The following is a 23,748-nucleotide window of genomic DNA, read 5'->3' on the forward strand; positions in this document are numbered from 1 at the left end:
CTTGGCAAACTGTAACCTGGCCATCCTATTTTTGCGGCAAACCAGTAGTTTGCATCTTGCAGTGTTGCCTCTGTATTTCTGTTCATGAAGTCTTCTGCAGACAGTGGTCATTGGCAAATCCACACCTGACTCCTGAAGAGTGTTTCTGTCGGACAGGTGTTTGAGGATGTTTCTTTATTATAGAGAGAATTCTATTGTCATCAACTGTGGAGGAGTTCATTGGCCTGCCAGTCCCATTGCAATTAGTAAGCTCACCAGTGCTCTTTTTAATGATGTTCCAAACAGTTGATTTTGGTAAGCCTAAGGTTTGGCTGATGTCTCTAACAGTTTTATTCTTGTTTCTCAGTCTCATAATGGCTTATTTGACTTTCATTGGCACAACTTTTGTCCTCGTGTTGATAAACAACAATAAAGGTTTCCAAAGGTGATGGAAAGACTGGAGGAAAGACTAGGTGCTGCGAGCTCTCTTATACCCGCATTAAAGAGGCAATTAAACACACATGAGCAATTACAAACACCTATGAAGCCATGTGTCCCAAACGTAATGGTGCCTGAAATAGGGGGGACTATGTATAAACACAGCTGTAATTTCTTCATGGTGAAACCAAAATGTATAAAAATGGCCTTTATTGAAATCTGACAATGTGCACTTTAACCACATGTGTTTTTTTACTATTACAAATCTCAAATTGTGGACTACAGAGGCAAATAAATGATGGGCCTTTATCCCAAACATTATGGAGGGCACTGTAACTGGAACATGCTTTACGACAGCTGTAGAGTCCAAAATAGTGCTTGACGCCTTCCACAAGCAACTACCGGAGTTTATTTTAATAACCTAGTCTAATGCAAAACACATCAGTCCCATCAAATATGATGTAATCGCGTTTAATACTCATAATTGCATAACCATTTAAACTCTAATGTTTTCTTTCATTTGCATTATCATTTGAATGTTAAACCGGCTCACATAATATACAGAGTTCTGTAATTAATGTTTTTCTGTCCAATGCGGCTACCAGTTCAAAGTTGTGGTTTGCTATCACTGACTAGATAGAATTTCATTATTTTTAAATAGACCATGGAAAGAAATTAATCTCTCCTCTACTTAACTCCAGGCACTGACTGATTCCTGGTATAGGGCTTTTAATGTACCTAATATTGTGGACTGTGAAGTGGGCCTTTGTACAGCTACACTTAATCTTAAGGGTATTGCATTGAGGTGGGTTTATGATGGTCTGTGACTAAGCACTATTTTGGAAGAACTCTACCCCTGTCACATGGGGTATGCCTCAGCTGATGTGATGCATCAATCAGATTTAAATATAGCATGGCCCAGATGTAAATTAAGTCTTCCTGCTCTGGGAGTTGGATGCTCAATCATATTATTTGTGCATTGGTGTCAGTTTTTTTGTGAATATAGAGAATGATTTGCAAACAGTAAGCTCTTAGAAAGGGGAATAACCAGAATTTAAAACTATGTTGGTTAAGGGATAAACAGTTATGTCAAGCTGTGGATAGTTCTTTGCTGTTTGTGTGATCATGGGTGTAAAATGACGAGTAGATGGTTTCTCAATTTTATGCCACAACCAAGAGTGCAACACTCTCTCAGACGGCACTGGTATCTATCTGCCAATCTGGCAAGGGAGGAACTTGAACCTGCATCCTTTTCAGATGTTTCTGTTCATTAACTGATCTGAAGTGGAAATATTTTCTAAATATTTAAGGGTTTGTAGGGGAATTTTATTTTTCTCATCGATGACAAATGACAGGTTTAACTAGTTGATTTAGTTTGCTATTTCTGCCAAATAGCAGTCTTAGCGATACATTTTCAATGCCACATATCCAAGGGCTGAATGCCAGAAATATTCCAATGGTTAGAGGGTATTGAAGGGAAAATGTCCTTATTCCCTCAGAAATGCTCCAAATTGTGTTTATCGTTTTTTTCCTCGTCAAAAATTCTTCTCGTCGTGAACTGAAACTAACAAATATTGCAAAATCTATTCAGACAGGATGCATGAAGAAAATGTTTATTTAAGTCATTGACGTTTCTCTGATATAGATGTGTTTAAAGTGCAGTAAACACTTCAATTCCCCCGCAGTTAACACTATGGAATCTACCTGCTTTTCCTGTGACAGTTCAAAAGTGGGGCAGGAATGTAGGAAGTAAATAGCAGGATAGTCAAAGGAGTGTCAGTGGATGTGGTTTACCTGGATTTTCAGAAGGACTTTGATAAGATGCCGCACGTGATCCGTCTAAAGGAAATGAGACCCCATGATATTGATATTAACATGGATAGCAGGTTGATAGGGAAGGGGAAGATATTAACATGGTTAGCTGGAAGGCAGAAGGCAGAGAGTGGCAATAAAGGAAGCGTTTTCTGGTTGGCTGCCGGTGACTAGCGATGTTCCGCAGAGGTCGGTGCTGGGGTCGGTACTCTTGGTGGATATAAATGATTTAGATGAGGGAATTGAAGGTGGAGAAGTTTGCAGATGATGTGAAGATCAGTTGAGTGGCAGGTAGTATAGAGAAAGGAGTGTCTCTGCCGAAGGACCTGGACGGGTTGGGAGAGTGGGGTGAGAAGTGGCAGATGGAATACAGCATAGCAAAGTGTGGAGTCATGCATTTTGGGTAGCAGGAATAAAGCGTCGATTATTTTCAAAATGGGGAGAGAATTCAGAGGTGCAAAGGAACGGGAGTGCTGATGCAGGATTCCCAAAAAGTTAATTTGTAAGTTGAATCTGAAGTAAGGAAGGCGAATGCAATGCTAGCGTTTATTTCAATATCAAAATGGGGATGTAATGCTTAGGGGCCTGTCCCACTTGCCGATTTTTTTCGGCGACTGCCGGCATCATTGACTGACGTATCATGTCAGTGAAAAGTATGCAGCATGATGCAGCGTGACAACATATGATGCGGCGGTGAAGTGGTGTGACGACATATGACACGGCGTGATGGCGTATGATGCGCAGTGTTTTTTCAAGTGTGGCAACTACTTTTTTGTCGCCGCTGGATTTTGAAATCTTCAAAATCTTTTGGCGACACTGATATGACGCCGGCAAAATAGCCAAGTAGGACAGGCCGTTTAGGCTTTAAGGCACCGGTCGGACCGCATTTGGAATATTGTGAGCAGTTTTGGGCCCCATAGCTGAGGAAGGATGTGCTGGCATTGGAGGGGGTCCAGAGGTGGTTTACGAGAATGATCCCAGGTATGATAAGGTTAACATGTGATAAGCGTTTGATGGCACTGGCACTGGATTCACTGGAGTGTAGAAGGATAAGTGGGGACCTCATTGAAACGTACCAAACAGTGAAAGGCCTGGATAGAGTGGATGTGAAGACGATGTTTAGTGGGAGTGGGAGAGTTTAGGACAAAAGGGCACAGCCTCGGAATAAAAATAAATATCTTTAGAAAGGAGATGAAGAGGAGTTTCTCTAGTCAGAGGGTGGTGAATCTGTGGATTTCAAGATCCAAGTCGAAGGATATTTTTAAGGCAGAAGTTGACAAATTCTTGATTAATAAGGGTGTCGGAGGTTATGGGGTGAAGACAGGAGAATGGGGTTGCGAGGGAATGATAGATCAGCCGTGATTGAGTGGTGGACTAGACGATGGGCCAAATGGCCGTATTCTGCTCCTAGAACTTACGAACAAATTTAAATGAAAAAGAATGGCTGTGGGAAATATAGGCAAATACAAGTCCGTTCACATTTAATTGAAAATCAATAAAACTGCAGGTTCTGAAAATCTGAAATAAATGCTGGAAACAATACAATAGGATAAAACTTTATTCATTTCATTCCCGAAGGGAAATTGGTCTGCCAACAATCACAACACACAACAAGTTTTATTTTACACTTTAATTTGAATTTGTAGTATTTGATTTTTTGTTTTTGAAGGTTTAAGTTTCTGAATGTCAGTTACTGGAGTTATCTGAGCTCTTCAAGTTCTGACCCATAACTTTTTATACAACTGCTAACGTTTGTTCTGTATTTCTAGCTCTTCTGTTACTATTTTTTCCTTTCGTGGTCAATATTTGTGAGAGATTAAAAATTCTTCCAAAATTTAAAGTTGGAAATTCAGATTCATTCTGATATCATCTTCATCTAAGGAATTTATAAAATGCCGATAATTACAAAACCAACTATAACCATTTTTTATATTTTTAGGAATCCTACGCGAGTCAGATAATATTAACCATAATGAAAAAGATAGCTGAATCACTCAGTGGGTGAACTATTTCAAGTAATCAGGAACAAAGCTTGAAACATTGATTCCAGAGTTTTAACTGATTTGCTTCCTGCAGTTGATCCTTTTCAGTATTCAATATTAGTTATGGTTACTTGCCGTGCCAAAGGGCCCTGCAGTAACCACTATTTTTAGATCGGTCAAGTTTATTGTTGTATGCACAAAGATGGTGAGATGGAGGTACGATGATGAAAACCATGTTTTTGCAGCAGCGTCCTTGGCACAGACTCAAACGCACAAAACCAAATTGTATACATTGTACAACATTTCTTAATAAATTAAGATTTTTTTTAAACCTTTTTTCATGATTGAAATGATATCTAAATGGTTCAGTTAAAAGGAAGGATACCTTCCCAGTGGAAAATTAAGGCACACCCTTCTGTCACACTAAAATGCCCTCCAGATAAATGTATGCACAATCAGGAACAAGTGAACACCTGTCGGATATGTGTGGGGTAATGTGAAAAGAATGTTTTCAATATCTTATGCCTCCTAATTAAAGGACAGTTATGTTAACGCAGCCCTGCAAAGGTAGTTGTTGAGATGTGTTGAGTATTAAAATGCCCCTGAAAAGGAAATAGAACTTTAACTCAATAAAGGCATGTCCATGTGCAATTGGTTTTCAGATTTGCTTTTCACTCCTGCAAACCCCTTATCAAAACCTGAAGACATCATCCAGGTGATTTGATTGCTCAACATTTACCCTTTCCTTGACAGCCCCCTATGGATGGAAGGGCAAAATCGTTACTGACTTCTCAACTGATGGCTTGGTTGTTTAAAGGTCCAAAATATAATACTTTCACTTTCTCCCCAGCCTCTCCAAATTGCTGTGGTATTCTTGTGTGCAAATATTAATTAAATTTAACCTTTTTATTTTGTAGACTTCAATCAAAGGATTGTTAAAGTGAATGAACATGGAAACCAGTCATCGATCAAACACTGGAATTTTTTTCGGATAATGCAGTCTGTTTACTGATCAACTCTTACTGGAGGAATTGCATCTTCTGGAGTCCAACATTTGCCTGGATTATTGCAGCTTTCTTTTGAACCAAGATTTTGCATTTAAGGATTTTTAAAAATGGGTGACATGAATAATGCAGTAAAGTACCTTCCAAGCAAAACAACAGATGATCGCCAAAGTCAATCGTGTTTTGACTGTACTCTTGACGAGCTCCGTGATCTTATGGAACTGCGATCTATGGATGCTGTACAGAAAATAGAAGAGTGTTATGGAAATATGCAAGTATTTTGTGCAAAGTTGAAAACCTCACCTGTAGAAGGTAATCTTTTCCATTCTATATTCTGTGTTTCAAAGCCAGGTTTTCCCAGAATGGAGCTGAACAATTCAAAAATTAACATTATTTACTCAAGGCATTATTGCGCATATTTTATTTAACAACATTGGAATCCTGCTTTTAGATTTGCAGGTGGTATTTAGTGTAAAGACCAGAAAATGACTTGATTTGTAGATGTGTAGGAAGGAACTGCAGATGCTGGTTTACACTGAAGATAGACACAAATGCTGGAGTAACTCAGTGGGACAGGCAGCATCTCTGAGGAAAAGCAATCGGGGACATTTCAAGACACGACCTGAAATGTTAACTATTCCTTTTCTCCAGAGATGCTGCCTGACCTGCTAGGTAACTCCAGCATTTTGTCTATTTTTGGCTGTAATATATTTCATATCTATTTGATGTGAAGATTTTATTGACATAAATTCCCCGGGCGTGTTCATGAAAGTAGTTGTGGTAGGCAGCCATTCACTTGGATGATTTTTCAAATGTTGCTTTCATGGACAATTTTCTTCAGTGAAAATACAAAGCTGTAAATTATTCCTATCATAATTCTAAAGATTATCAAATGTGGAGTGAAGAATTGCATCTCCCTTTAGTGTAGTGTATTCTTTATATTGGTCACATTTAATTCTCAATCTAGTCATAAAACTGCATTTGTATCGCCAGTCCTTTGGCCCCTTAAACAGTAGTGAGACAGCTTATATACCAAAGGCAGAAATAACATCCTTTGAAAGTGATCTGTCCCTCCCTGCCTTACCATCGGTTAATCGCAGCCTTTGAAACTATGCTCATTTAAGTGTTTCCACTCTGTTCCATCATGAACACAACTGATTCTGGCCATTAATTTGAAGCATTAACATTATCTCTCCACAGATGTTGCTGACCTGCTGAACAATTACACATTTTCTGTTATGAGATGTCATGCATTTGCAAGATTTTACATTTACATTTATCTTGTTCTCCAAGGATTTATCGTTGTTTATCTCCCATTACCATCCCAAATGTTCACCTCCCTGCAGTCAATTGACTTTACCATCTAAAAGTGGTCAGTTTCCACATTAATGTTGACAATATTCATCTTTCAACATCTCCCACTTTCTAAATTACCAAAAGGCATGCTTGCAAATACTTGATGAGCAGGAATTATTCTGATCAAATTTGAGAAAATCAAAGTTGCCTTCAAATCTTGTCAGAATGTTTTTCTCCAGCCGCGAACAGCATCCCTTTGCCTGGTGTTTAAGACTTCCTGTTAAGTCTTAAACACTAACCTTGGGCCATGATGAAGATGGGTGTATTAAAAAAAGTAATCTTGGTAAGAATGTTAACATCAGGAAGCGTATATTAAGAGCAGAGTTAGCATGCTGTTGCAGCTAAGTGGCCTGCATTTGAGGTTTTCATCTCAAACCAGTTTCAAGCCAAGTCTTTAAAGATACAATGCAGAAACAGGCCCTTCAGTTCCCCCCCCCCCCCCCCCCCCCCCCCCCCCCCTCCCCCATCACCCTATATAATAGCACTATCCTACACACTAGGGACAATTTATAATTTTTACCTAAGCCAATCAACGTACAAACCTGTACATCTTTGGAATGTGGGGGAAGCCAGAGCACCTGGAGGAAACCCACGTTGTCACAGGGAGAACATACAAACTCCGTACTGACAATATCTCCAGTTGGGATCGAACCTGAGTCTCTGGTGCAGAAATGCAGCAACTCGACCACTGTGCCTCCCTGATTCATTCCAATTGTTTCTTCCTTTGGTTGTATGAGATTGTAGGTGGCATGATTAGTAAATTTGCAGATGATACTTAAATCAGATAACATATGTTCCGAAAACAAAACAATGGAATTCTTATTTGCAGCAGCAAAACAGGCCCGTAAACACAGTACTGATTAGGTTATATAAAAAGTTTAATTAATTAAAAACAACCCAAAAAAGCCTGAATGTCCCTAGTGTATCTAAGACAGTTTGTAGTTTAGTTAGTGTTTGATGGTTGTTGGGCAGAAGCTATTCCTGAACCTGGAGGTCATTGTGGTGTAGTGGCCTGGAAGAGTTTGTGTTATAAAATATACAGGATATAAAAACTGGGAAAATGGACAAGAAAATGGCAGATTAAATTTAACTCTGCCAAATGTGAAGTGGTGCATTTTGTGAAGTTAAACCAGAGCAGAATTGGGAAGTGGTGTTGAACAGACGAGGTCTGAGTGCATAATTCTCTGAAGGTGGCGACATAGACAGCATGGAGAGGAAGGAATGTGGCATGTTTGCCTTCATCAGCAGAAGTATTGAGTTGGGATGATATCTTTCAGTTGCACCAAATGCTGCACTTATGTATAATTCTGGTCACTACACTAGGAAATGGAAAGAAGTTAAGCAGAAAAGGTGCAGAAAAGATTTGCAAGTGTGTTGACTGGATTGGAGGGCTTCTTATTGAAAGAAATTGGATAGACTAGGTCTGTTTTCCTTGGAAACCAAGAAGGGGTTTCATGATCATGTTTTTGTATAATTGTTGCACAGTGTATTGGATCTCCTGGGAACTGGTCCATTGCCAAAATTCATCTGAGGTCCACTGCCTCCTGGATTGAGTACAGAGTGCCAATATCATTGAGCCTCTCCATTCTCAAGCTGGGCAATAAATATACCCATGTCACCTCACTACTTCCCCATCTCAGATTTTGCTAGGCTTTGCCTTGTGTTAAAGTTGAAAGATATTCTATGTTTAAGTGCCTCTGGCATTGAGGAAAAAACAAAACTAAAATTATAAATTTTAAGATATAAAACTTTGTAACAAAATTTAAATATCTTGATTTTAAATATCTGCGGAGCCCCTTAAAAATTCTATGCCTTTTCAGATATAGTGTAGGAGATGCAAGGAACTGCTGATGCTGGAATCTGGAGCAAAGCACAGTGCTGGAGGAACTCTGGGTCAGGCAGCATCTGTGGAGCAAATGGACAGGTGACGTTTTGGATTGGTGCCCTTCTTCAGGGTTGTGTGACAGGCTAGAGATGAAGAGGGGACAAAATGGTGTCAGATAAGGAAAGAAGATGAGTGAAATGTAAAGCCAGAGCGAAGGATATAGGTGGAAGGGGATGGGGTCGGTGGGGGGGAAATGGGAAGGTAGTGCAGGATCAGATAATGCTGGGGACACCAGTAACACTGAGGCTTCTGGGTAAAGCTCAACCATAGAGTATAATGACAGGTGGTGACAGATGGCCCTCCTGGCCTTGAATTGGATTCACGTGCGTTTGAGACACATTTCTGGTGGTAAAGCTGAGCACCAGCAGTATCCATAGGAACCAGCAGCCACAGCCAGGAAGAGTTAGCTCAGATTTCTGTTACCAACTTATCTGATATTATTTGATATTCAAATTTGTCTGTCTCTCTGCATCACAATGCATTTGATACTGCAAACTTGGAGCAGAGAGCTTTTGCAGTTTAATCTTTCAATGATCATCACATTTTCAATACTGTGTTGCACAGAAATTGTTGCATATATTTAGTTGGATCCATTTGACATTGGGGAAAGATTGCACAAGCTTAAGGGGTCTGAAACCCCCGAACTGCACTGAGGAAGACTTAAACTTAAACTATTCACAACTCAAAATTGTCTCTAGGAAATTAACAACAGGTCCTCTTCTCGTTATGGCAGGGTTCTGTTCCTGCGAACCGTTCATAATCTGGACCGATTGGAATCAGAAATATGGATGCAATTGTATTTTCAGGCAGCAGATGATGTTCTCAGTAGCCAGTGAAGCCTTCCAAACGCTCGCTCCTGTGTGTAGGCACTACATAGGTTGGCTGTTTGTATCCTGGGGAGGATCTGTACTCCCTGAGCACAAAAAACAGGGCCAATCTAATGTTGCTACTTGTCACCTCATCATAACATATCTGTTAGAATTATTATCGAGCAACCATTAACTTTGCTGTTCAATTTGAGCTCAGTCAAGGCTACTAAGCTGCACAGTTTGTTGCATGCTTTGTCCAAAAAAGTTGTATTCCCTAAATGAGATGAATGTAATTGTCCCTCAAACCACAATTTCACTTCAGTATGGCATCAAGGAGCCTGAGTAAAATGTCAAGTCTTGGAATTAAGAAGCACTCCCTCCAATGATGAGGTCACAAATTAGTGAAAAACAAGTTGGTTGTTTCATTCTCAAAATGCTGCAGGAGATCCTTTTATTATCGGTCGTCCCGTCTCAGATCGCTTTTGCAGGCCCCTGGATTACTCGTTTAATAACACAATCTCTTTACTGTTATCTGTGAAGCCAGACACCACTTTTAATGTGTAGGAAGGAACTTCAGATACTGGTTTAAACCAAAGATAGACACAAAAAGCTGTAGTAACTCAGCGGAAAGGCAGCATCTCTGGAGAGAAGGAATGGGTGACACTTCGGGTTGAGTCTGAAGAAGGTCTATCACCATTTTTAATGTGGTCTGTTGTTAAAGTTGGGCTTCATTCTTGTTCTACTTCTTCCCAGCCTGAATTCAAAATGGTATATTTTTAAACATAATCTGGTTGCTGCTTTGCAGAATTAAATTTTCCCCGGTAGCATTGTTCTGTCATCTCCTGTGCTTTCCTTCAATTTGTCATCTTACTTTTAAGATGTTCAATTTCAATTATTTGCATCCCTCATCTCCTGGCTTTCATCAGTGACCTAGATCTTTAAATTCCTAAAGTTTTAAGCCTTACCAAAAAACCTGTTTAGTTTTGAACGTTAATTTTATTTTTAATTTTATTTTTCACTGATTTTTTTAAATTTGCCTGCCAGTTAACCAATTTCCCCTGATGTTTCTAACCATTTTAACAGATAAAAAATGGTTACACAGCCTTTTGAAATTATTGGCAAAGTATTTATCATATGTGGGTATAAGAGACTAGAGTTTGAGTGAATGCAGAGACCCGTGTATTAGCTCGGCCATATTTAAAGCAAAACACTAAATTGAATTATTTCTTTATTCAGATGGAGGTTGATGGGCTTTAACTATAGGAAAACAAGAGGACTATCCCATTCATTCTGAAGATAGACACAAAATGCTGGAGTAACTCAGCGGGTCAGGCAGCATCTCTGGAGAAAAGGAATAGGTGACGTTTCGGGTTGAGACCCTTCATTAGACCTTTCATTCTGCGACACCTCGTACTAACTGGTGGTCACCTATTTCCTCTTTGTAGCAAATACAGAATGGGAACCCCATAGATCTGCAAAATGTAAAAGCTAAATTCTGGAGATTGTGGAAATCTAAAATTATTGAGCAGTTCAAGCAGGCTCTGTGGGCAGAGAAAGTTATTTCATCTCAAATGATATAGATATTTTAAATATATTGCCATAATTTGGAGACAAATTAATAGCATCAGTCATTGTATATTATTTCAGAGAGCAATGCACATTTATTGGGTATTGTGCTTATAGCAGGACAATTGATTAATCCGTTACTGGCGTTCAGTAACGTCTGATGGTGTTGCCTACAGGTGTGATATACAGCCACTTTTACTTGACGCTACCACTTAGTTAAATTTGCACCGATGGGCAGAATTGAGTATATCTGATCCATTGTAGAGTGTAACCTGCTCCCAGATTGCCTTCAATTTTCCTGCTATGATGGTTGAAACAGCTGCTTCTCATTACAGTTGTACCTTTTTGGAGGTTTTGGCCTGCTTGATTTTTGGTACAGTTCGTATCTCTTTCTGCTTTGGTAGCACAGGCTTGCAGTTCGTGTTAATTTTGCATCAGCCTTCCCCTGTTTAAAAGCCATTTTAAAGAATTTGTTTCCAGCCATCGGTCTTCCAGGTTCACTGACAGATTCACTCAGTTGTTTTCTCAGCAAACCAATAAGGTAATATTTTAGATTTACACCAATTTGTATGGATGGAGTTTAATTTTAATGTTCTAATCTGGAAGGACAAACCAGACAGCATAGCCACAGTAAATGCTACAGCTCTGGGGAGTGTTGTAAAACAGTCCTTGGAATACAATTGGGTCTAAAAAGTTTTGAGTCCTCGACTTCCTCATTCAAAACTGATGCAATTATTAAGAAAGCACATCAGCACCTCTACTTCCTGAGAAGATTACGGAGAGTCGGTTTGTCAAGGAGGACTCTCTCTAACTTCTACAGGTGCACAGTAGAGAGCATGCTGACCAGTTGCACCGTGGCATGGCTCGGCAACTTGAGCGCCCTGGAGAGGAAAAGACCTCAAAAAGTAGTAAACACTGCCTAGTCCATCATCGGCTCTGACCTCCCTTCTATCGAGGGTATCTATCGCAGTCGCTGCCTCAATTGAACAGAAATTTGTATATGTCATTTTTGGCCTTTTTAATTTGAATCCACTATTACATGTAGGTGATTAATCATTGTTTGAAACTGCACCAAAACTGTCATCTTCAGTGCCTTGGCACTAAATTTTGAAAGTAGAATAAATCATTTAATCTTCAATAAGTGTGGAAATTTGTAGACTGTCATGTTATTGCATGTCACAAATATTTAGTCACAAATATTTAATTGCATGAAAGGTGCTGATATATTCCTGGAGAAAATAATCCCTGATGTGTTGTAAAGCAATGCCTTTCTTGGTTTTCCAATCTGTTCTGGTCGCATTTTGGATAAGGTGGGTAGAAATCCTTCCATGGCCAGGTATGTAAATGTAGAAACAGGATATGTTCCTGTATTTTCAGGGGATTTGTGTGAATTGGACCATAGTCTTCATGAATACGTTGCTAAAGGTCTGTGTTTTCTGACTTGGATATTGGGAGATCTGCCACAAAGCTTTGGTTTTCCACTTACTATCTCAGGATCAACCCTGGCAAAGAATTGTGCTTTTATGCAATGGGGATGTCCAGGGCGAGATTTTTATAATGGAGCAAGATTTTTTTCCCCACAGGATGGTGGGGGCCTGAAAAGCATTGCCAATGGTGGTGGTAGTGGAAGCAGAAGCTTTTAAATAGGTACATGTATTTGCAGGGAAAGGAGGTACATGGATCACTTGCAGGCAAGTGAGATCAGTTCAGCTAAGCATCAAGTATGGTACAAACATGTGCTGTACTCTTCTATGTTCTATGTATGCAATGCAAAGAGAAAAATACTATAGTGGAAGAGCATCAGAGGTTTCCAGTTACAGAGTGCAAATTTAAAAAATGCTTCCAGTGACATCTACTCTTTCAGATGGCTTTTGCCTTGACAAATGCTGTTCTTTGGATCCAAAGTTGGATGCCTTTAAATACATAATTTTGTATAGTTCTACGTTCCACCATAAATATTATTGCATTTTAATTATTGCACATATACTGTCTGTGTTGTCATCTTTGTCACCAGCAAATTTGGATATGTGAGTTTCTATTCCATCACCTGGCAGAGTGCAGAATACATTTATGATGGTTAGAAACATAGAAAATAGGTGCAGGAGGAGGCCATTCGGCCCTTCGAGCCAGCACCGCCATTCATTGTGATCATGACTGATCATTCCCTATCAATAACCCGTGCCTGCCTTCTCCCCATATCCCTTGACTCCACTAGCCCCTAGAGCTCTATCTAACTCTCTCTTAAATCCATCCAGTGATTTGGCTTCCACTGCCCTCTGTGGCAGGGAATTCCATAAATTCACAACTCTCTGCGTGAAAAAGTTTTTTCTCACCTCGGTCTTAAACGACCTCCCCTTTATTCTATGACCGTAGCCCCTGGTTCTGGTCTCGCCCAACATTGGGAACATTTTTCCTGCATCTAGCTTGTCCAGTCCTTTTATAATCTTATATGTTTCTATAAGAATCCCCCTCATCCTTCTAAACTCCATGTTGCCCTGACTTGAGGGCCTGGTCTATAGGGAGAAGTTGGGATAGCTAGGATTTTATTCCCTGGTGAATAAGGGGTGATCTTATTGAGGTGTGTAAAATCATGAGGGGAATAGATAGGGTGAATACAGAGAGCAGAGTATTCGAAACATAGAAAATAAGTGCAGGAGTAGGCCATTTGGCCCTTTGAGCCAGCACCGCCATTCAATATGATCATGGCTCATTTGGCTCATAGTTCATGGATCATCCAAAATCAGCACCTCGTTCCTGCTTTTTCCCCATATCCCTTGATTCCTTAAACCTGAGCTAAATCTAACTCTCTCTTGAAAACGTCCAGTGAATTGGCCTCCACTGCCTTCTGTGGCAGAGAATTCCACAAATTTACAACTCTCTAGGTGTAAACGTTTTCCTCATCTCAGTCTTAAATGGCCTACCCCTTATTCTTAAACTGTGATCCCTGGTTCTGGACTCAACCAACATGGAGAACATGTTTCCTGCATCTAGCCTGTCCAAACCCTTAAGAATTTTATGTTTCTATAAGATTCCCTCGCATCCTTCTAAATTTGAGTGAATACAAACCTAGTCGACCCATTCTTTCATCATATGACAGTCCCGCCATCCCAGGAACTAACCTGGTGAACCTACGCTGCACTCCCTCAAAAACAAGAATGTCCTTCCTCAAATTAGGAGACCAAAACTGCACACAATACTCCATAGATGCTGCTGCACCCGCTGAGTTTCTTCAGCATTTGTATGTACCTTCGATTTTCCAGCATCTGCAGTTCCTTCTTGAACACAATACTCCAAGTTTGATCTCACCAGGGCCTTGTACAACTGCAGAATGACTCTATACTCAAATCCTCTTGCTATGAAGGCCAACATGCCATTAGCTTTCTTCACTACCTGATGTACCTGCATGCTTACTTTCAGTGACTGATGTACAAGGACACACGCGTCTCGTTGCACGTGCCGTCTTGTTCTTGCCACCAACATGGATAATCTCACATTTATCCACATTATACTGCATCTGCCATGCAGGGCCGGCCTTAAGCCAATTGGACCAATTGCTCCCAATTGGGCCCCGCGCCTAAGGGGGCCCCGCGCTCCCCGGGTGGAGGGGGGGAGAGTGAGTGGAGGGGGAAAAGAAAGAGGTAGACGGGGAGGGGGGTGTGAGGGGTGAATGGAGAAGGGGGAGGTGGATCATTCCATCACGGTCCAGGGGCAGCGCTCCAGCCCCACCAGTCGCCGTGCTTCACGCACACAGCTCCGGCTCCATCCCTCTCTCTCCCCAGGGAGACGCGGTGAACAATACCGGGAGGGCCGGGCCGGTGTTTGGAGTAACGTTTAGAAGCCTCGGCTCACACCCGCCCGCCCGGACCCCAGCATCCGCTCCCGCCACCAGCCCTCTCCCTCCCTCCCTTCTGTCCTTCCCTTCCCTCCCTCCCTTCCCTTCTTCCCTCCCTCCCCTCCTTCCTCTTCGCTTTTCCTTCTCTCCTTCCCTCCCTCCCTTCTTCTCTCCTTCCCTCCCTCCCTTCTTTCTCTACTTCCCTCCCTCCCTCTCTCCTCCTCCCTCCCTCCCTTCTCTCCTCCCTCCCTCCCTTCTCTCCTCCCTCCCTTCTCTCCTCCCTCCCTTCTCTCCTTCCTCCCATCTCTCCTTCCTCCCTTCTCTCCAAAGATCTCCACTATAGGATCTTTGCTTCTCTCCCTCCCTTCTCTCCTTTCCATACACAGACAACTAACACATACACAACTAACACACAAACACAACTAAGTTAGGATGGGGCTGAAGCCCAACATTTAATGCCTGGACTGGTTTTACACCAATGGTTATTGTTTTTCCAGGATCTAGTTAATTAAATTACTTTTTTTTTCCATTTCAGTTACTAAAACAAGTGGTATTGTAACCATGTACTTTTCAGAGGTGATCTACAATTTTGTTTGTTACTTGTAGGCTTACATGTGTGCAATTTAATATTAAAATGTAGCTTAGATCTGTTTGGTCCATTAACTCGCAGGCACTTTTTAAGCGCACATTTTTATTACTTTCAATTCTACCATGGAGATATAAATTCTATAATAGACTTTATTTCTATTTCTATGATTGTACAGACCTTGGCTGGGAACCTGGGGCTCACCAAAATTGTTCCCAATTGGGCCCCGCACCTCCTAAGGCCGGCCCTGCTGCCATGTATCTGCCCACTCACCCAACCTATCCAAGCAACCCTGCAGCCCCATAGTTTCCTCCTCGCAGCTCACACTGCCATCCAGCTTTGTCATCTGCAGACTAATTCCCTTGTCTAAATAGTTAATATATATTGTAAATAACTGGTGTCTGCGCACTGAGCCTTGCGGCACCCCACTAGTCACTGCTTTTTTTACCCAGAGTAGGGGAATAAAGAACTAGAGAACATAAGTTGAAGATGAGAGAGGAAAAATTTAATAGGGACCTGAGGGGCAATTTTTTCACACAGGGTGGTGGGTATATGGAACACCCTGTGTGGACAAAGTTGTCGCTCAGGTTCCTATTAAACCTTTCCTCTCTCACCTTTAACCTATGTCCTTTGGTTCTTGATTCCCGTACTCTGGGTAAAATATGGAATGAGCTACCTGAGGTGGTAGTTGAAGCAGGTACTGAAACAACATTTAAAAGACATTTGGACAGGTACATAGATTGGAAAGGCTTAGAGGCACATTGCCAAACGTGGGCAGGAGAGGATCTTGGTCGGCATTGGCAAGTTGGGTGGAAGGGCCTGTTTCCATGCTATATTGACTCTATAACTATATTAATAGATGGGTTCTGCAGGGCACCATTAATCAGATCTTAACAATGAATACCCTTTGTTATCTCTACTGATGTGGTCAATGATTTGTGTAATACCAACATTAGTTACTAATCTATTATGAGTAAACTTATCAAATGCATTTTCAAAAGTAGACAAAAATGCTGGAGAAACTCAGCGGGTGAGGCAGCATCTATGGAGCGAAGGAAATGGGCAATGTTTCGTGTCGAAACCCTTCTTCAGACTGATGTGAGTGTGGGGAGGGGCGGGTAGAAGAAAGGAAGAGGCGGAGACAGTGAGCTGAGGGAGCGCTGAGAAAGAGAGGAGAAAGCAGGGACTACCTGAAATTAGAGAAGTCAATGTTCATACCACTGGGGTGAAAACTGCCCAAGTGAAATATAAGGTACTGCTCCTCCAATTTACGGTGGTTCTCACTCTGGCCATGGAGGAAGCCCAGGACAGAAAGGTCGGATTCGGAATGGGAGGGGGAGTTGAAGTACTGAGCCACCGGAAGATCAGGTAGGTTAATGCGAACCGAGCGGAGGTGTTGGGTGAAGCGATCGTCAAGCCTACGCTTGGTCTCACCGATGTAGAGCAGCTGACACCTAGAGCAGCGGATGCAATAGATGAGGTTGGAGGAGGTGCAGGTGAACCTCTGCCGCACCTGGAAAGACTGCTTGGGTCCTTGAATGGAGTCGAGGGGGGGAGGTAAAGCGACAAGTGTAGCATTTCCTGCTGTTGCAACGGAAAGTGCCAGGAGAGGGCGTGGTTTGAGTGGGAAGGGACAAATTGAACAGGGAGTTACGGAGGGAGCGGTCCCTGCAGAAAGCAGACGGGAGGAGATGGGAAGATGTGGCCGGTGGTGGGATCCTGTTGGAGGTGACGAACATGTCGGAGGATTATTTGTGGTATGTGACGGCTGGTAGGGTGGAAGGTGAGGACAAGGGGGATTCTGCCCTTGTAACGAATGGGGGGATGGGGAGTGAGAGCAGAGTTACGGGGTGTAGAAGCAACCATGGTGAGAGCCTCATCTAGAGTAGAAGAGGGGAACCCCTGTTCCCTGAAGAATGAGGACATCTCCGATGCACTGGTTTGGAACACCTCCTCCTAGGTGCAGGAAAGTTGTTAAGGGCAAGGCGGAGGAGAGTGTCAGTACACTGGGATTGGTTGGTTCTGCGGTCGAGGAAGAAACGGAGGGCTGGTGGGGGATGGAGGTGTAGAGTGACTGGATATCCATGGTGAAGATGAGGGAATGGAGGCCTAGAAAACGGAAGTTATGGAGTAGAGTAAGAGCGTGTGAGGTGTCTTGAACATAGATAGGAAGGGATTTAACCAGGAGGGATAGGATGAAGTCGAGGTATGTGGAAATAAGTTTGGTAGGACGAACAGTGGGTCTGCTGGGACCGTCAGGTTTGTGGATTTTGGGAAGAAGGTAAATTTGTGTCTTGCGGGGCTGGGGAACGATGAGGTTGGAGGCTTGGGAGGGCAGGGAGCCGGAAGTGATGAAGTCAGTGATAGTGCTAGAGATGGTGGCCAGGTGCTCGTCTGCAGGGTCATGGTCCAAGGATAAGTAGGAGGAGGTGACTGAGAGTTGGCGTGTGCCTTGTACAGATCAACGTGCCAGACTACCACGGCACCTCCCTTGTACATAATAGCCAAAGGCGTTGCTGATTCACTGCTTTTATTTGTGCTTCAGTTCTTCAGGGCTTCAATTCTGCTTTACAAAACTATGCTGAAATGTATAATCTGAAAAATCCTAAGGTGTCCATTCATTCATTTATTTCTGAAGAGTCATCAATCCAAAACGTAATTGGATCTCTCCAAAGACCCTACCTGCATTGTGTAGTATTCACAGCATTGTGTACTTTTTTTTAATGTTTCCACCATTCACAGTATCTCACCTTTATGTTAAATATAAACTAACTTCCGAACAAAAGATGTTGGGCCTTCTGGAGTATAATTTCCTGTTTTCCCTTCCCCCTTGCTTTATATGGCAGTGATAATGCAGTTCTTCAGAGCGAGGACATCTGCGATGATGTCCATTTTCTTAAATCCTGATGTGAGAATCTAGGAATATCAATTTATACGGCTGCTATTATACTCGTATTTTGTTTTGCATTTGTTACCTTTGGCGTGCCCTGTCCTTGATTTAGTATTTTTAATGTCGTACATACTATTCTTTCAATTTTAATTTTGCTCATCATTGGCAATTTCTTTGCATTCTCTGTTTGTGATTCTTGCCTACCTACCTTATCTGTTGTTCTTGGGATATCTTCCTGTTGCCAGAATGTGGTGCTAGTTTTCACTTTTGCCTCTGGTTTTGATTTGCCAATCCTTGACTTTTACTTATTTGTGGCTTTTTTTTAAGCAAGATATTGACTCTTGCACAAATGCTGGCTTTGAAAATTCTTCTCAAACATAAGAAATAAACGTGTGGTAAACCATTCAGCCCCTTATACCTTTAGCACCTTTCATTAAGATCATGGCTGATCATTTGTCTGCTTATCACACCAATTCACTAATCTTTGATTCCACTAATATTTTTTTTTTAATCTATCAATCTGTCTTGAGTATGCTCATTGAGCATATGCTCATTTCTGCTCATCTGCTATGAGCAGAAATCCCAAGTATTCACTACCATTGATATGAAGGTAGTCAGTCGTCTTATCTGTCTTGAATGGCTAATCCAGGGCTGGGGAACCTTTTCATGTTGGAATGCCGCATTAAGTTAGCTGCAATCTAATAAGGCCGCATCGAAGAAACTTCAATTAGATATACTTCAAAATGTACATTATTTTGTAAAAATCTAACTACTATGTACTAACTTCAAGAAAATGAAAAAAATATTAATTCTAAAGTTAACTAACCTTTTAATGACTTTGTTGTGACTGCTTTCTAGAGTCGCATTAGAACTAAATCATGAGTTAATAGGTGTTAAAATAGCCCTCATGACTTACTAATGTTTTAATTGTGACCGTCAGTCGGGGAGGATTATTTGTTGAATCTTTTACTCTTTGGTATTTTAAATACATTCATTTTAAGATTAAAATAAAAAATAATAAGATGAATAAAAACATTACTAAAAATAAAAGGATTTGTTCTACAAAATTTGGATTCATTCAAGGGGCCGCACTTAATGGCCGTAGAGGTTTACAAAATTGTGAAGGGGCATAGATAAGGTGAATAGTTGGTCCTTTTCCCTGTGTAGTAGAGTGTAAAATTTATGGTGAGGGTAAAAATGTAAAGGGTCCTTGAGAAACAACTTATTCAAAGAAGATGATGGGTATATAAAATGAGCTACCAGAGGAAGTGGAAGGGGCAGTTAGAATAGCAATGTTTAAAGGACATTTGGGCGTGTACATGGATAGGAATGGTTTTGAGGAATGTGGGCACATGGGGCTTACGTAGATAGGTAATTTGGTCAGCTTCGACAAGTTGGTCCAAAGGTCCTGTTTCCGTGTTGTATAACTCTGAAATCTAGATGACCCAGTCAAGGAAAATGTCACCACATCTTCCTGTAAAAATGTTAAGTTTTCATAAGATCGCATCCACCAAACACTCGATAAAGCTGCTCTACCTATATCTCTGCACATAAGACAAACCTACCATCCCCATTCAGTGAACCTTTGTGACACACTCTTTCATGCTTGTATCCTTCCCCGAGTTGGGAGACCAGGCACGTACACAATTTTAGAAATGATTTCCTAAGGGCAATATATAATTTGAACAGATTTGTGCATTTATAGATTTCCCACATACATGCCTTGAACATTGATCATCATGCACTTGTATTACATTAATGAATAGATTATTGTGTTTTGAATCTGCTATTAATTCTAATTTGGCTCATTTTCAAATATGGGACGTTGCGGAAAACAGCATCTCTGAAGAGAATGAATGGGTGATGTTTTGGGTTAAAACTGAAGACTGAAGAAGGGTCTTGACCTGAAACGTCACCCATTCCTTCCCACCAGAGATGCTGCCTGTCCCGCTGAGTTACTCCAGTATTTTGTTTCTATCATCGATTTAAACCAGCATCTGCATTTCCTTCCTACACATGTTGCAGAAAACTCCTTAGTACAAAAGTTCTGTTTTCTGCTTATCCCAATGTGATACATGTTCTTTACATCTGGATTTGTAAATTTTGCCATGCTCCTGAGCTTGTCATGGGCTGGTACTTCCAGTAGCCATAAAACCTATTTTAATTATCTTCCCTTAAATTCTACGATCTACCTATTCTCTCCCTCATGACTAAGGCCACTACTCTTCACTACTGAAGAAGGGACCCAACTCAAAAGTCATCTATCCATATTTTCCAGAGATGACGCACAAACTACTGAATTACTCCAGCATTTTCTATCTCTCTTTATTATAAACCAGCATCTGCAGTTCCTTTTACTACTGTTCATTATGCTCTTGCTAATGGCCCTGTACCACTGTACGAGTTCATTCAAGAACTTTTTTCACACAGAGAGTGGTGAATCTCTGGAACTCTCTGCCACAGAGGGTAGTTGAGGCCAGTTCATTGGCTATATTTAAGAGGGAGTTAGATGTGGTCCTTGTGGCTAAGGGGATCAGGGGGTATGGAGAGAAGGCAGGTACGGGATACTGAGTTGGATGATCAGCCATGATCATATTGAATGGCGGTGCAGGCTCGAAGGGCCGAATGGCCTACTCCTGCACCTAATTTCTATGTTTCTAAGAGTTCTCCTGAGTTTGCACTGATTCGAACTCGGAGATTTACGGTAATGGCCACTCGTAGGTACTCGGGGCTCTCGTGGACATTTTTCAACATGTTGAAAAATCTTCACGGGTCTTCCCGAGCTTACCGCGTTTCCCTGCCGTTAGCGTTACGGGCCGCTAAGAGACGTCCCAAGCTCAGACGTACCCACTAAGTACATTCTACATGCTTCCACGAGTTTGATTTTTTTTAAATTCGGGAGAGCTCTTGAATGAGCTCGTACAGTGGGTCAGCCCCATTAGTATTCGTGGAGGTGTTTAAAATTTGTTTTAGTTAATTTCTGTTCCTTCCTATCTTGAGCCATATCTCAGTAAAATACACCAAATTTTATATTTCAAGATGACATTGCTTTTATAAAGTACACGTCATTTTGCAAAACTTCGATATGTCTCCTGATTAAATTTTGCATCTTCTGGTTTACCTTTCTGGGTCCACCAGGCCAGTCCCCTCAGGATCCTGAGAATGAGGTAGAAAAGTGCTGTAATGGGATGATTTCTAAAGGTTGATGTCAATAACAGACCTATAAAATGATGGGTAGACAAAAACAGTCAACCATCAAACGCCCACACCACCCAATGCGGACGGTGGAAGAAGTCGCTGCCAACCTGGGTAAAGTCACAAAATATTTTCTGTCCTAGATGCAAAGAACTCATTTTGGCAAATGCCAGTAGACCACGCATCCTCCATGTTAACCACAATCGCGACGCCCTTCGGACGCTACCGTTTTTAACGAATGACATTTGCCATCAATTCAGCCAGTGAGGTATTCCAGCGTACTATGGAACAACTCTTTGATAACTACGCATGTTACATAATTGTAGACGACATCCTGGCCACTGGACGCAATGTACAAGAACATGACTCAAACCTGAAACAGGTCTTGGATCATGGCAGAGAGATAAATTTCAAACTCAACCCTCTCAAATGCAGGTTCCGGGGTTGACAAAGTAACTTATGTGGGCCACGTGTTCACCAACAACGGGCTTAAACCAGACCCGTCTAAAACCATTGCCATCAATGAATTGCCAGCACCTACGGACGTAACTGCTCTGCAACGACTCTTAGGCATTGTAAACTATCTTGGGAAATTCATCCCAAACATCAGTGAGCTATCTGTCTCGTGGCGACAACTGACCCGCAAGGAAACGCACTGGTCCTGGCACCAACACCAGCAGAGGGCATTTGAAACCCTCAAAAACAACTAATTTCTAGCGCTCCAACCCTTGTATACTTTGATGCCAAATTACGCGTCACCCTTACCTGTGATGCCTCCCAGTATGGACTGGGCACTGCTTGTCTACAAGACAACGGAAAGGGCTCCAGACCAGTTGCCTATGCCTCCCGTACCATGATTGACACTGAACAGCGCTACGCTCAAATCGAAAAGGAGCTACTCACAGTAACCTTTGCCAGCAAGAAATTCATGGACTATATCTTTGGCAACCCGATCACAATCAAAACCGATCACCAGCTCCTAGTCGGTATCCTCAGTAAGCAGATCCACACGGCACCAGCGCGCTTACAACGCATGATGATGGAACTGCAGAGATATGACATCAGACTAACCTACAAACGTGGTAAGGACATGCACTTAGCTAACACCCTCTCACGGGCACCTCGCCCAACCTGTGAAAAATACCTATCTGATGATGTGCATGAAGGGTACACGGTTGTGATGGTCTCCTGCCTCCCATCTGCCGGTTTAGACATCTTAGTGTCACAAACAGCTGCAGGGACTTCCGGCGGCGTCATGGAGAATTAAGGCGCGGCATTGAGCTTCTCCCCCGTAAAAAATTGTAAAAGCCGTTTTAAGTCAGCACCGATTTTAAAAAAACTCACCGAAGTTGCCTGGTGTTGTATAAGGGTGATATCATCAGAAGAAGACGTGAAAATCGGGGAGATTAATGGTGAAATCGGGTGTTTAAATGAGTTTAAATGAGCAGAGATAATCGTTCAAGGGCGCCGTGGCTGGCCAGACAAACAGCACCACCTGCCATAAGCTGTCCAACAATTTTCCCCAGTCCGTGCTGAACTGGTCATTCAGGATGGCGTGATAATGAAAGGACACAAGGCAGTCATCCCGAAGTCTCTTCACAGCAAGTACTTCGACATTGTCCATGGGGGCCATCCCGCTGCAGAAATAACTCTTCAACATGCGAAAGGAATGCTGTTCTGGCCAGACATGGCTAACTACATTCTAGAAAAGGTTGCTGCCTGTCTGATCTGCAATAGCTTGATCCCGCACCAACAGAAGCAACCACTCGTCTCGCACCTCACGCCGGACTTACCCTGGTCCACAGCAGCAGCTGACATCTTTGAGTGATGCGGCAAACAATACGTGGTTCTAGTTGAATCCTACTCAGGATGGTTTGAAATCGACCTGCTCAGAAGCCTGACCACAGCCATGATCATTCAGTCTTCTCTGTCCTCAGAGCCCCCCTAAAGCTACTCAGATAATGGACCTCAGTTTTCCAGTCTGCTCTTCAGGAATTTCACGAAAAGTTGGGACATTTACCGCATCACCAGTAGCCCCGAGTACCAGCAGTCCAACGGCCTGGCTGAGCGCACGTTAAAAGTGCAAAGAAACTAATGGAACGCTCATATAGGGCCGGCTCTGATGTTTATCTCGACTTACTCAACCTTTGGAACATCGTCCGTGATTATAGAAAAATAGAAACATAGAAATTAGGTGCAGGAGTAGGCCATTCGGCCCTTCGTGCCTGCACCGCCATTCAATATGATCATGGCTGATCATCCAACTCAGTATCCCGTACCTGTCTTCTCTCCATACCCTCTGATCCCTCCCGGCCACAAGGGCCACATCTGACTCCCTCTTAAATATAGCCGATGAACTGGCCTCAACCACCCTCTGTGGCAGAGAGTTCCAGAGATTCACCACTCTCTGTGTG

At 42.1% G+C, this 23,748-nt stretch overlaps 1 protein-coding gene across 5 annotated transcripts in view; it reads left to right on the forward strand.

Moving 5' to 3' along the window:
- Window positions 1–23,748, forward strand: part of LOC129706360 (plasma membrane calcium-transporting ATPase 1-like) — a 98,561-nt gene that overhangs the window by 35,312 nt on the left and 39,501 nt on the right. For 4 of the 5 annotated variants that reach the window (XM_055650618.1, XM_055650614.1, XM_055650615.1 and 1 more), the window contains exon 2: window positions 5,129–5,527. In XM_055650618.1, coding sequence (XP_055506593.1) covers window positions 5,326–5,527 — 202 coding nt within the window. In that variant the 5' untranslated portion in view covers window positions 5,129–5,325. Of the gene's footprint in view, window positions 1–4,737; window positions 5,029–5,128; window positions 5,528–23,748 lie in introns of those variants that run through there. The other variant, XM_055650617.1, reaches the window with a different exon arrangement.

This window comes from Leucoraja erinacea, chromosome 19, assembly GCF_028641065.1.
Source record: "Leucoraja erinacea ecotype New England chromosome 19, Leri_hhj_1, whole genome shotgun sequence".
NCBI classification, from domain to species: Eukaryota; Metazoa; Chordata; class Chondrichthyes; order Rajiformes; family Rajidae; genus Leucoraja; species Leucoraja erinaceus.